The 12501-nt window shown below is 42.3% G+C and overlaps 1 protein-coding gene across 1 annotated transcript; it reads right to left on the reverse strand.

The window, feature by feature from the left end:
* Positions 1-9658: 9658 nt before the first annotated feature.
* LOC116910203 (olfactory receptor 3A1) lies at positions 9659-10606 on the reverse strand. The gene has a single exon (XM_032914066.1). The coding sequence runs from the start codon at positions 10604-10606 to the stop codon at positions 9659-9661; it is 948 nt and encodes a 315-aa protein (XP_032769957.1).
* Between the last annotated feature and the right edge of the window lie 1895 nt (positions 10607-12501).

Genomic DNA, 12501 nt, shown 5'->3' on the forward strand with positions numbered 1-12501 from the left:
ATGGTCTAGAGCCCAGGGTACTCTCCCTTGCCTCTCTACCCCATGGCGGCTTTAGTTCTCTCCTTCACACCTTCCAAGGCATGGCGGCCTCCTCCTCCCTGCTCCTTCCTCATGTTCTCTTCTCCCCAGCTATTGGCTGCTGACATCTTTATTTAACAATCAGAATTGACTGGGGACAAGGTCCTAAGGGTCCTACAAACTCTCGTGCAAAGTTTTGGGGGACCCAAATTAACATTAGAATATAAGTAACACTAAGCCAAACTCACCACAAGGGATTGACCCCATGTGAACTTAGACCACAGCATCCCACCCCATGCCTTGTTAGTTAGCACCCAGTCAGGACTGGAACCCAACAGCTCCTATATAGAATATTACTGGCTAGCCTCAATCCAGGCCAAGTTATCCAGAAAGCCATCTGTCATACTTGATGGGTAGTGACCCACTTAAGATGCCAGATGTGAAAAACAGCTGTAGATGTAAACATATAACATGCATATACCCAACTGGTTGCCCCAACCCTTGCCTCTAACCCACCTAATTTGTGGTATTTTGCTTTAAAAGGTTTCTCTGTCTTGCCCACTGCTGACATGGTTTGGATTCCGGACCGAGCATTCTCCCTAATATATCAGTTTCTGAATAAAGACAGTTTTGCTGGCTCAAACTTGGTTTTCATAGAATATTATTTCCCAAATTCTCAGACCATCCCCAGCTTGAAATACTCCCAGTGACTTCTCATTGTAATTGGGTAAAAACACATGGTTAAAATCTTTGTTTATCAGAACGGAAAATGATCTCACAGATTGGAGTGCAGACTTCTCTTGTATTAACTGAGATCTGAAAGGCAGAGGAGGCAGAGATGAATGGGAAGCCCCCATGGACAGGCTGAGTATTCAGTCTCTATGCAAAACTGAGAGCAGGTCACAGCCACCCTTTAACACGGACTGTAGAGCAGGGCAAAAAGCACTTGGAAACAAATAGGAATTATACTGAAGCAAACCACAAGCTTGGTTTCACAGGAAAATTACGTAGGAACTTCAATAGAAGCCTGATGTTTAAACTCTGCCAAGAGACATGGAAGACGAGACCTGCACCTTCGTGTTTTTCAGAGGTCCCACATCACTGCTATCTCAGGATTCCTCTGAATGAATCTTTCAGTTACCTCTTCTTTCTTGCTATCTCCTTATCTTTAAGGAAGAATGGGAAGACCACCATCCTTTCCAAGACATCTAGAGCTTTTGTAAAGGTCTCTCTACCTTGATTCACAGTGAGGGCAGTGACTACCTGTCCTGAAGTTTCAAAAAGGTAGTTTGCATCACACTGGACCCATCTCCAGTGAAAGGCTATCTTTGCAACCAGCCGTCCAATGAAGGCTCTACTGCATGTGCTTGCAGTGGAGATGGGATATGAGTAGGAAATTGGATGCAATGATCTCCAAATCAGCCTTAAAATTCCGTTGACAAAGGAGTTGGGAAGAGATACAAACAAATGTCTTCCAATCTTCTTAATATTGATGAAGGAAGATGAATGATTTTCAAATTGACAACTGATGACCAGCAAAGTTCTTTGCAGATGTTTAATTATAGAATAACTAACTGCTACGGTTTCCTCTGAGTTCATTTTTTCTTTTTTGTTTTGCTTTCTTCTGTCCTCTCAGATTCAGTTTAGCATTGTGTCAAGACCCCAGATTTCCCACCTTCTTGTTCATACTGTTTTTGATGACCCCAATGGCTTTCCCTAACTCTACATGTGCACACAATCTAAGACTTGACTCAAAGCAGAATCCCTCTGAACAGTTCACCTCTGCTGCCTCCCTCTCCTAAATGCCCACAACAGACAACTTCCTGGAGCTTGTTCCTTCTCGCTCAGCTGAGCAAGGAATGTGCTTGGTTCATTTTGTCAACAGCAAAGCTCATTATAATTCTTAAACACACAAACTGGTGGTTGAAACATTCACTGGATTCTAAAGAACGAGAAGACATACTGTGAGCAAGGCAGGACCTGGAAGACATTCTGAATAGACTAAAACTTGAGCTCGATTTCTGTGGGTTTACATGATTTAAGGGAAGTAAAGGGTAAGTTCCTGGTACAGGTTGTTGTAGAGACCTTTTTATGTTCCTAAGTATTGTGTTTTATAAAAATAAAGAAGAGAAAAATATGTTCAGTGGATGTGTAGTCAGGGGTTGGGGAAAAGCCTATGCTGAGGCATGCCTTTCCCCTGAATGACCAACCACATGATGGTATAGTATAGAATAGAGTTTATTCAGGGCAAGGGGAGGGGAGCTGAGAGGGTAGTTTTTCTGTAGAAACAGAAAAAGGCTGAGAGAGAAAGTAGAGGAGTAGAGACTGGCCATGAGCATGTGGAAAGAGAGGGGGGGAGGAAAATGGGAAGAGATGGGGAAGGGTCTAGAGGACAGAGTGAGAGCAAGAAGGCAAGAAAACAAAAGAGAGGGGAGGGGGCAAACAGCCCCTTTTATAGTGAATCAGGCACACCTGGTTGTTGTCAGGAACCTGTAGGGCAGTGCTTAGACAAAATGCTAACACTAAAACCATTTGATCCATAGAAATATACACAGGAGCCCCACTAGGAGCCCTACTGTGAAGCTCCTCTGAGCAATGGCAGCTCCTCCTTGGAACTCCCAATGATGAAGTTCCCTTCTTATTCTCAGTGATGAAAAGTTCATTCAGGGAAGCTTCTACGGTGTCTGATTCAGAGGAGGCAGACTGGACAGTGAACTATTCTTAGTCAATCCACTCATACTCTTAAACACCACAGAGAATAGGCTTCATAAGAAAGACGAGGTCAGCGGAAATGGGACCAGAAAAGGAGCTAGAGCCCCTAAGCCACTGTCTGGGCTCTTCCCTTAAGTGAATTTGCCCTTCCAGGAGCATTGTTACACCATAGTATGATGCTATGTTTGAGGTGATGGTGGCAAAAGTCATTTCTCTATTTTATGAGAACCAAGGAAGGATCTATAAGCATACTTATCTGGAATGGACATTAAACCAGTGAGGCTTCACAGAAGAGGGTGAGTGGCCGCACAGACTCTGCTATCCAACCAGAGAGCAAGAGAGGAGCTGCTAGACTGGAATATAAGTGAAGAAAAACCAGGAGGGTATCTCGTTTGTCACAGCAGTGCCCTTCCCTAGAGACTCAGAAGTTGACCCTCCTATAAAAGGCAGAAGGATTAGGAGAACTCCGTAAAAGGAAACATCTCAGCACAGTCATAGAGTCTCACATGCTCTGCTGTTGAGGTTTTCTCATGACCCATCCTAATGCACAAGGAGTGAGGGCAGGTAATGAAAGTCCCACTGAACAATAGGGTCACTGTGGCCCAGAGCATGTGACTATGTCCTTATTGGTCTCCCTGGACACAAGAAGTACAGTTGGGGAATGGAATAGGACTTCTCAAGAAGATGTTTTCTTTCCCAGATGTCAGTCCAGGGCTTTTGAGCAGAGGGGAGCCCACTTTCAGACTTAACTTGAACCTGAGTACAAGTGGAGACTCTGGGAAGGAAGAGGAGTAGAAGGAAGGCTTCTTCAGTCTCAGCTCCCCAATGAGTCCACAAGAATGTAGTAGTTTCCCCCCAGGGGCCTTATCAGAGCAGACCACTGGGAGGGTGGCTTGGAATCTGAAAGTGGTTGATTGCTCTGGAAGTGGTAGGTTGTGGTCATAGGAAGGCAATGTGCTGATGATTTAAGGAGGGATAAAATCAATACATCAGAAATAGAAAATGTGTGTTTCCTATTCTCTGTGGTCCAGCAGTAACCAGTCCTGACAAGCCCAAAGCCATTCTTGTAGAAGACAAGGGGATATGTGATGGAAGTCAAATTAAGTGAGGGTTGGAAGGATGTGCAACAAGTCAAAGGATGCCAGGAGCCAAACGAACTCCGGACCTGGAATAGTTTCTCTCATAGAGCCTCCAGGAAGAACGTCCCTGCTCATGCCTTTATGCCACCCGAGGTTGGCTTCTTCCTGGGGTAGCCAGGCCCCTTGTGCACCTAACTAGACTGAAAGAGGAAAGCTTAGCTGGGTGTGGGTGAGTGCAGTACAGAATCTCAGTTGGCAATGAGTACTCAGGCCATGAACACATCAGGTAATGAAAGAACCCCAAATTTGGGGATACTCTCGCTCCAGTCTCGGGATGGCGTGCCCCAGGAAACACGAGTAGCCGATCTTGATGTAAAAACAAGAGGTAGCTTTATTAACGAGATCTTGGGCCGACACGTATCTCACGCAGGAGATCGAGGAGCCGACCTCGAGCCTCTTAAGGCAGGGGTTTATATAGGGAAAGCCAGGGGACTTCGCGCGGTTATACATAATTGGCTGATTCAAATGGTGCACAGTTACTTTTGGTGCGGAGTTACATCAGCAAAGAATATGTGTAATCTAGCATCTCAGCAATGTGGGTAGGGTGACTTATTTTACTCAGCAGGGGGATGACTCATCTTTAGGGAGTGAAGGAAGGGGAGGGGGTGACTCCAGATGGCCAGTGTCCTTGGGGGCTGGTGAGCCCTATCTCAAATTCTCTCAGGCATGTCAGGACTTTGTTTGTGACCGACTTTTTGAAATTTAACTCTTCAGTTACAGCTTCAAAGAACTGGTTTTGTTTATTGTGGTAGGGGAGGTATTTATGCCTCCTGGGAGGTGGGAGCCAGGATCTCTGGGGCAAGGCAAGGATCCCTGTTGGCCAGAGTAAGCACATTAGAAGATTCTTCATGTACATACTCAGGACCTATAGGGTAGGAAGGGAAACCTTATCATGTCAAACAAGGATTGAACCCTGAAAACTGTCAGGATAATAACTTCTTTCTGGGGTTGGTCTAGGGGGAGCCAGCTTTATGATACCAGGTTGGGAAGGGTTGGGTAACCAACTCCTGCCTTCTTCATGTTTGAGGTATCCTCGACCTTTCCTCAGTAGCCCTGGGGCATTATGGTCACACACTTTTGCATTAATCTATTGGGCTTATTTCAGTCTTCTGGAATCTGGAAACATGAAATAATAGATCTCTGTGGTTTTAAGGCATTCGGTGTATAGAGGTGTGTTTCAGCAGCAGTAGAAAATCAACTTAGTATTTAGGCATCTTTCCTGGACTTGAGAATTCCTCTAGTTCCTGGAGGAGTGAAAGTACAAGTTCTGACCAAGGATTGAGGCTAGATGGGATGACAGAGAGATTTACCTGATACGGGAAAACTTGCCCAACCTCAGAACTAGATCTCCTTGCAAAGATGCTTGAAGTTAGTTCTAATGAACCACTGAGATGTATGTGGAAGCTCTGGCAGATGATGGTCGACACATTGGAGTAGCACTCAGGAAGGAGCCTGAAGGCTCAGGGAGCAGAGTGGTTATGTGGGACCGGCTGCATCATTGCTTAAGTTTCCTGGGAAGCTCCAGCGGACATTTCTGTAATGAAAAAATGGGCTAAAAGCTGAAGGGGCCAGAATCTTCAAGAAGCTCAGCATTAGTGGCCTTGTAGCTTTAGTTCACTTTCCTCTGATGACTGATGGTGTTGTATATCGATCCTGTATTTTATATCTTTCTTTGTGAAGTATCTATTGGCTTCTTTTGCCTATCTAAACCCCTTGTTTTGACTTCATGTTAGAATAATAAGAACAATGTTTCCATCTGATACCACTGAGTTGTAGACTTCCTACAGAGTTTTTCCTAGTATGTGTAGGTTATCAGGCAAACATCTCTGAGGAAAAGTCTCTCTGGGACGACAGCTCTCATCTTACACAGTATGTTGTCTTTTATGCATGTGTGACCAAGTTTATATTTTATTGTGATAGAACAGTTGTATTCAACAAAGAAAAAAGTTAGAACACACAAAAATATGTACTAAATACATAAAAATAAAAATATGGTTTGAAGGGAAACCAGGGTACCACTGATGGACACAACGTTGATAGAATGTTTAAATGGAATAGTCCTTTTATTATGAGGTTGTCACAACACAAAGACTATAAAATTCATGAAAATGGGAAACTTAATCTGGGCAGAGAAATCGAGGGCTCTAAAAGTTAAAAACAGATAGGAAATTGCAGATTATGAGTGCAGATACAGGGCAAATGCACCATCTTGAAATATAAACAGGGTCTTCCAATTATTGCAACATTTATGCAATATATATATATATATGTATTAAAGCATGCTAGCAAAGGAATATGTGAAATGTTTACTTACCAGATAAATTTCATTTAATTAATAATGAAGGAAGTAAAATTAAGAAGGTAAACAAACTAACCAAAGGGGCAACCACTATATCCCAAAACTATCTGATGTCAAGTCCAAAGGGAACCCCAGTTCCCCAAAAAAGGAGTGGACAACCCCAAAATGACAGTCTTGGCTCAGCTCCAAATTGAACAACAGAAAGAAAGAAGCATACCTCAGGCATCTGTGAAATGGGTTTCTGCCTGCCATCAGGGCCATTTCCCTTACACATCAAAGCCCATGTTAGTCTCTACACATGACGTTCCCTAGAAGCCTGGCCCTTCTCACCTCCTCCTCTACCCTATACTCCAAAGCTAAGCCAGTTCACAGGCTTCCCAGACTGCTCTGGTTCACAGGCTTCCCTTCCTTCAGCTACTTGTTCTGCTTATAACCCTTATGATTTTTCCATGAACCCCTTCTCTAGCCCTGGCCATGTTCAGTTCGATTCTTTTTCTCTCTTGTCTAGACTCCCTCCAGATGCCTCCGACTGTTATCTCTTTCTCACCTACAATAAAAACCTTCCCCCTAAACATTGAGCACTCAGTTTGGTGGCTGCTTTACTGTGTCCTCACTTACACCAGCATAGACAATTTGCTGAAAGGAAAAGATAGGTAGGTAGATAGATAGATAGATAGATAGATAGATAGATAGATAGATAGATTGATTGATTCTGATATCTATCTTTTTGTCTATCTACCTACCTGTCTATCCATTCGTCTATTTATAGATAATGAGCCACATTTATAAAGGTTTCAAATTAGAGAAGAACAAAATGTTGTATTTAATTGTTAAAGGCAGAAGGTACAGTCAATCAAGATGTAGAATGCTGCACATGGTTTTTTTGGCTTTTTTTTCTTTTGGCAAAAAGAAAGACTGAATACTTACCAAAATTTATATTTGTCCTTCTATAACCTTTAGCACACATACAAATACACCCACATGTATACATTACTTGTATGAATTTAACCAGTGGACATAATTGCATATGTACAGATACACAGATAAATATTAATCTGAGAACCATTAACAATTACAAAAAATATAAACATGTTGGTGAAGTAGATCACAGTTGATGTATAAAGTGGAGTATTTTAAAGATAGATTTTCAAATGAATAAGATGGATTTGTATGTTGGTTTGAGAACTGTAAGGAAGGTTCTTGCAAAGTTACATAGTGTTTTGAATGTGTATGTGAGTGGGTGTGTGTAGCACATTGTGGCTCCAATGTAGAAAGGCAGTGGTGACTTCTGCACAATTTGAGCTTTTACAACACAATGAATTTTATGATTAATGACAAATTTAAGTTGTGAAAAGATTTCTAGTTTGAAATAAAAATAAACAGGACATAGATTTCAAAAGAAAAGGAGGCACCCGATTTGTTAAAGAAACCCCATGATCTTTCTGGGTAAACAGAGAGGTGGGCTCAATGTCCAAAGAGATTCTTTGTGATAGTGATGCCAGTTGCTCTGGATCACTGTAGTGACAGTGTCATGGCAAATCACTAGGCAAGTCAACCTAGAAACATGGCATCAATGGCCAGATAGAAGAAAGGCCTGCAGCTCAAGAATCTTGGAGCCAAACAAACTGTGTTTTGTTGTGGTGTTAAATGCTGGTAGTGAGAAAAGGTGGTAGAAGAAGCTGCCATTCCCTGAACTAACACAACGACGCTCTTTCTAGACATTTAGACTAACAGAGCTAGGTGTTCGGAGTGAGAGAGCCTTGACAATTGCTTTGTGGCTCCTGCCAAGAAGAAATCAAGAAAGGGTAGAAAAAGAATTTTCTTGAGGTCAAGAACATTGTGAACAGCAGAGGATATGGCATGAGAATAGTTGAAGCTTCCCAGATCCTTGTAGAAAGTTCATTGTATCCTGAAGATTGACTCATGGTTAATAAAAGGATTAAGAAAAGTCCATCTTTCCTCTGTCTTTTGAGAGCATTAGTAGGCAGGAATCAAAAGACAGGAGTGTGACCCAGGTGTTAGTGACAATCTTTGTTGAACACATACATACCCAGTACATTCCCTAATCGCTGCTGTATTTCCTCATCTGGCAGACCTTCTCCCTAACCTTATAGGTGCCTCTCTGGGTAGAGAAATGGCAAATGTGTCTGTAGGCATTCCAGCACAATCGGCAGAACTTGAGATACTGTTTTCTTAGGAGAAAAGATTGGCTACAATAATGGCTTCAGGGCTATCAAAAACTAATTATTGCTGGGCCACAGAGAATAAGAAAACCTAAAGCACTCATCTCTGACATACAAATTTTATGCCTCTAAAATCTTTTAACATCCTCTTGGTGTCTTAGCTATTTAGCATTATTTCTCATCTGCTATTCTATTCCTGTAATCCACGTCAGCCTCTGTAAGGCTTCTGTTATTTCTTCTCAATGCCTTGATCCTCAATTTCATTGTCTCCTTATGTCCCCATTGTTTATTTGCATTTTACCACAAATCTTCTACCTAGTACCTTCTTTTGTGTCCTCTTTCCATCTCTATCTTAATGCATCCCTCCAGTCTACCCACTCACATCATATATCCTGGAGAAGTTACATCATAGGTTCAGATGAGATGAGAGTGTTAGATGGATTGAAGACATATCAATGAGACAGTAGCACTATCAAAAACAGTGATTAGTTCTACAAATACATTAAAGGAGGAATGTGCACCTAAGTGATGACTTGATAGATGGCTGGAAAACAGTAAACAGGATTGAGAACATTTTAGACTAGTGCCACACTCTCCCTGACAAGATGAGCCATCACAGTGTGATGGGCATTCATACATAGATTTGTAACTTGGAGGTTTAGCGGTAAAGAGAGAAAATTTACAGAGTAAATACTATTGAGGGTGGTTGAAATGTTTAAATGTTTATATCACAAATACATTTTTAAAATTTAGAAATGTGAGATGGATAATTGAGGGAAGCTGTTTTTCCATCATACCGTTCCTTACATCTGAGTGGAGTTTTCACGTTTACAGTCAAGGCTGTGAGCTGCACACATTTACATCTCCTCTAGAATTATTGGGAATACAAAACCACAGAGCAGCTTCCTTCCCATATCCTCTGAATCTTATAAGATTTTTATAAAAGAAATGATCTATTCCCCTCAAGGGAGAGGTTTCACAGATAGACCAACTCTATCTGAACTTGAGGAATAAAGAAGACTCCCAAAAGGTATGCTTTCTGAGACACTCTGGAAACTCCAACTAAAGGGAAGATATAGTAGCTAAGGGTAGAAGTCATCAAATGGCAGACTTGGGAGAACCTAGGCACACACCATCATCTATACCAATGTATACCCTCTTTGGGCAACAATAATTATCATCCCTTAAATAAAGCTCTGAAATGGAAAGAGTTCTGAACAAATGGTTCTACTGTTTGACAATACACGGCATCCCATGCTCAGCTTTAGTTTTAAAGGAAATAGGTAGAGTGAAACCTTGCAGCCTCTTCAAGCTGCTGGCCATCTCCCTGTGAGTACCCTCCAGAGGGCAGCCTGAACATCAGGGTTCCTGAGACTGTAGATAAGTGGGTTCAGCATAGGGTTGATGACAGTGTTGAAAATCCCAATAGCTTTATCCTTATCTGAAAGTTTGGTGGAACCAAGTCTCATGTAGTTAAACATGCCTGTGCCATAGAATATGGCCACCACAGTGAGGTGAGAGCTGCATGTAGAGAAAGCTTTCTTCCTGCCTTCAGCAGAGCGAATTCGCAGAACAGCAGCTGCCACATGGATGTAGGAGGTGAAAATGAGTGCCATGGGGGTTCCTGCCATTATGAAACCCACTCCAAAAAGAAGCAGTTCATTGATCTGGGTACTGGAGCAGGAGAGCTGGAAGAGCTGGGGAAGGTCACAGTAGAAGTGATTGATTACATTGGGGCCACAGAAGTGAAGTGTGGATATGGCTACAGTGTGAGTCAGTGCATTGCTGAAGGCACAAGCCCAGGATGAGGCCACCAAAATCCTCTGGACTGAATGGTTCATTCGGGTGCTATAGGTAAGGGGCCGGCAGATGGCCAGGAAGCGGTCATAAGCCATGGCTGTCAATAGGAAGCAGTCAACCCCAGCCAGCAGATGGAAAAAGAAGAGCTGTGTGAGGCAGTCTCCATATGGAACTGTAAGCTTGTGGGCCAAGAGCCGAACCAACATGGAGGGAATAGTGACACTGATGCACCCCACATCCATCACTGACAGATTCCCCAGGAAGAAGTACATGGGCGTGTGCAGTTTGGGTTCCACCAAGACAGCTGCCAGGATGCTCAGGTTGCCCCCAACAGTGGTCATGTAAGCCAAGAGGAAGAGTATGAAGACAACTGGCCACAGCTCTGGTGTCTCCACCAAACCCAGCAGGATGAACTCAGCCACAGTGGTTCCATTGGCTTTAGGAACTTGCTGCATGGGTTCCTTTAAAGAAGCATGCAAGGAGAAAAACAAGCAGACCTCTCAGTGAGATGGGGAAATTTGAATCATAGTTACTGTAAAATGTACAATTAGAATACTTAAAAGGGAAACTTATATCACTCCATCCATTCCCTTCTCTCCCTCCAAATGATGTAATTATGTAATGACCTCAAAAAATAAGAAAAACCATTTCAAAAGTATAATGTTGTTGATGTTGAGTTTAGCTCTTAAAGAAACTGGGGGTGATTGAGTGACTAATGTGTTTGTAAGGTGTATCAGATCAATTATCTAATGTTCACACAATTCACAAGCCAATCCAACTCTTCATGCTAAAGAAAAACACCCAGTATTTGGCTACTGTGACATAGTAAGATTTTCTAGAAGACAACCTCTGATTATCCTTGGAGAATGACAACAGAGTAGGTGTCACCCTTATATTTAATTTTTAAATAAATTTTGTAGCATTAACAGTGTAAATCTTGAGAAATAAAGAAAAGGTTGTATAATGGGGAAAAAAATGGTTTACCTGGAAGAAAAAGTGCTGTCAAGGCAATAGGAGTTAAGATTTAAGAAGTCCTTATTTACTTATATGCCACCAGTGTACATAAACAGGAAACAATGAAAAATAATTCACTATTTTGTTTTCCTAAGGAAGTGAAACACTCATGGTATAATATTAAGAGAATGATACACACACACACAGAGAGAGAGAGAGAGAGAGAGAGAGAGAGAGAGAGAGAGAGAGAGAAGGAAAGCATGAAGGGAGGGAGGGTGAGAGAGAGGGAGAGAGAGACAGGGGTGGGGGGATTCCAATCTTGCCAGTGGCTTTAACAAAGGTGGCGTTTATTCCCTTGCTTGTTTCAGTTTTCCACATTGTCTACAGTTGACACCGTTTTTAAATGCTCTTTGGTGCTAGCATCTGGAGATGACCATGGAAACCTACTGAGTCCCACAGCACAATGAACTGACCGAAGGAGAAACTGTGTTCTCTTTCTCTGCAACAGCCAAGGCCTTGGATGTGGACAGATTTCTTGGGGCATTCTCTGACAACACTCAAGCTGGGGACCTTGCTTGGGCTAGCCACTACTCTAAGGACTTCACATGCAGAAGATAATAATTCCTTCACATCAGCATGGAATTACTATTTTAATCTTTGCTTCTCATCAAGAAAAACATGAGCATACATCAGGAAGAGGCACAGGCAGGTTTCACCCTCCAGAGTCCCTGCTCCTAACTACTAACACTGCAGTTAATCCCAGAATCTCAAGGGTTCGAGGCCTTGCCGTTCTTAACTTCTCCTTGAAACTCTCTGAACCACTCCATGACTCAAAATTCACCCATAATCCTTATGGTTGAACCTATGTGGACTCCAATGTCTTGTGTTGCAGGCAAGTACTTCAAGTTCAATGACCTCCCTAATGGGTCACAGCCAGAGCTGCCTTTCTTAATTTCCTGTATCCTCATCATTGCTTCTATTAGTTTCTCTGCATAGAATGCACTTATAGTGTCTCCTGACCACATCTTCACAACTTGGTACGAATGATGCTGCTTCCAGAGCACTACCCTGACAAGTTCCTCCCCATTCCAAAGTGATACTTATGTCTTCAATATTTCTTATGCACTTTGGTTATATTTTACATGGCACTTATCTTATAGAAATCATTTAAGTGTTGATGTAATCGCTCCAGTATAATTCAAGAGCAAAATCCACATCTGATTTCTCTTTGGGATCTATACTTATGGATCCACTGTGTCTGTGCACCACCTCACAAATAAATAAAGGACTGCATTTTTGTTAACAGACAAAAAGCATTGGTGGCTAACAAGGATTATGAAAAGATAATTTTTTTTTTTGGTTCTCTTTTTCGGAGCTGGGGATCGAACCCAGGGCC

The sequence above is a fragment of the Rattus rattus genome, chromosome 9 (assembly GCF_011064425.1).
Source record: "Rattus rattus isolate New Zealand chromosome 9, Rrattus_CSIRO_v1, whole genome shotgun sequence".
NCBI lineage: Eukaryota > Metazoa > Chordata > Mammalia > Rodentia > Muridae > Rattus > Rattus rattus.

What these genes read in the sequence shown, in the direction of transcription:
- LOC116910203 (XM_032914066.1), bottom strand. Translation starts at nt 10,606, where the DNA reads ATGCAGCAAGTTCCTAAAGCCAATGGAACCACTGTGGCTGAGTTCATC.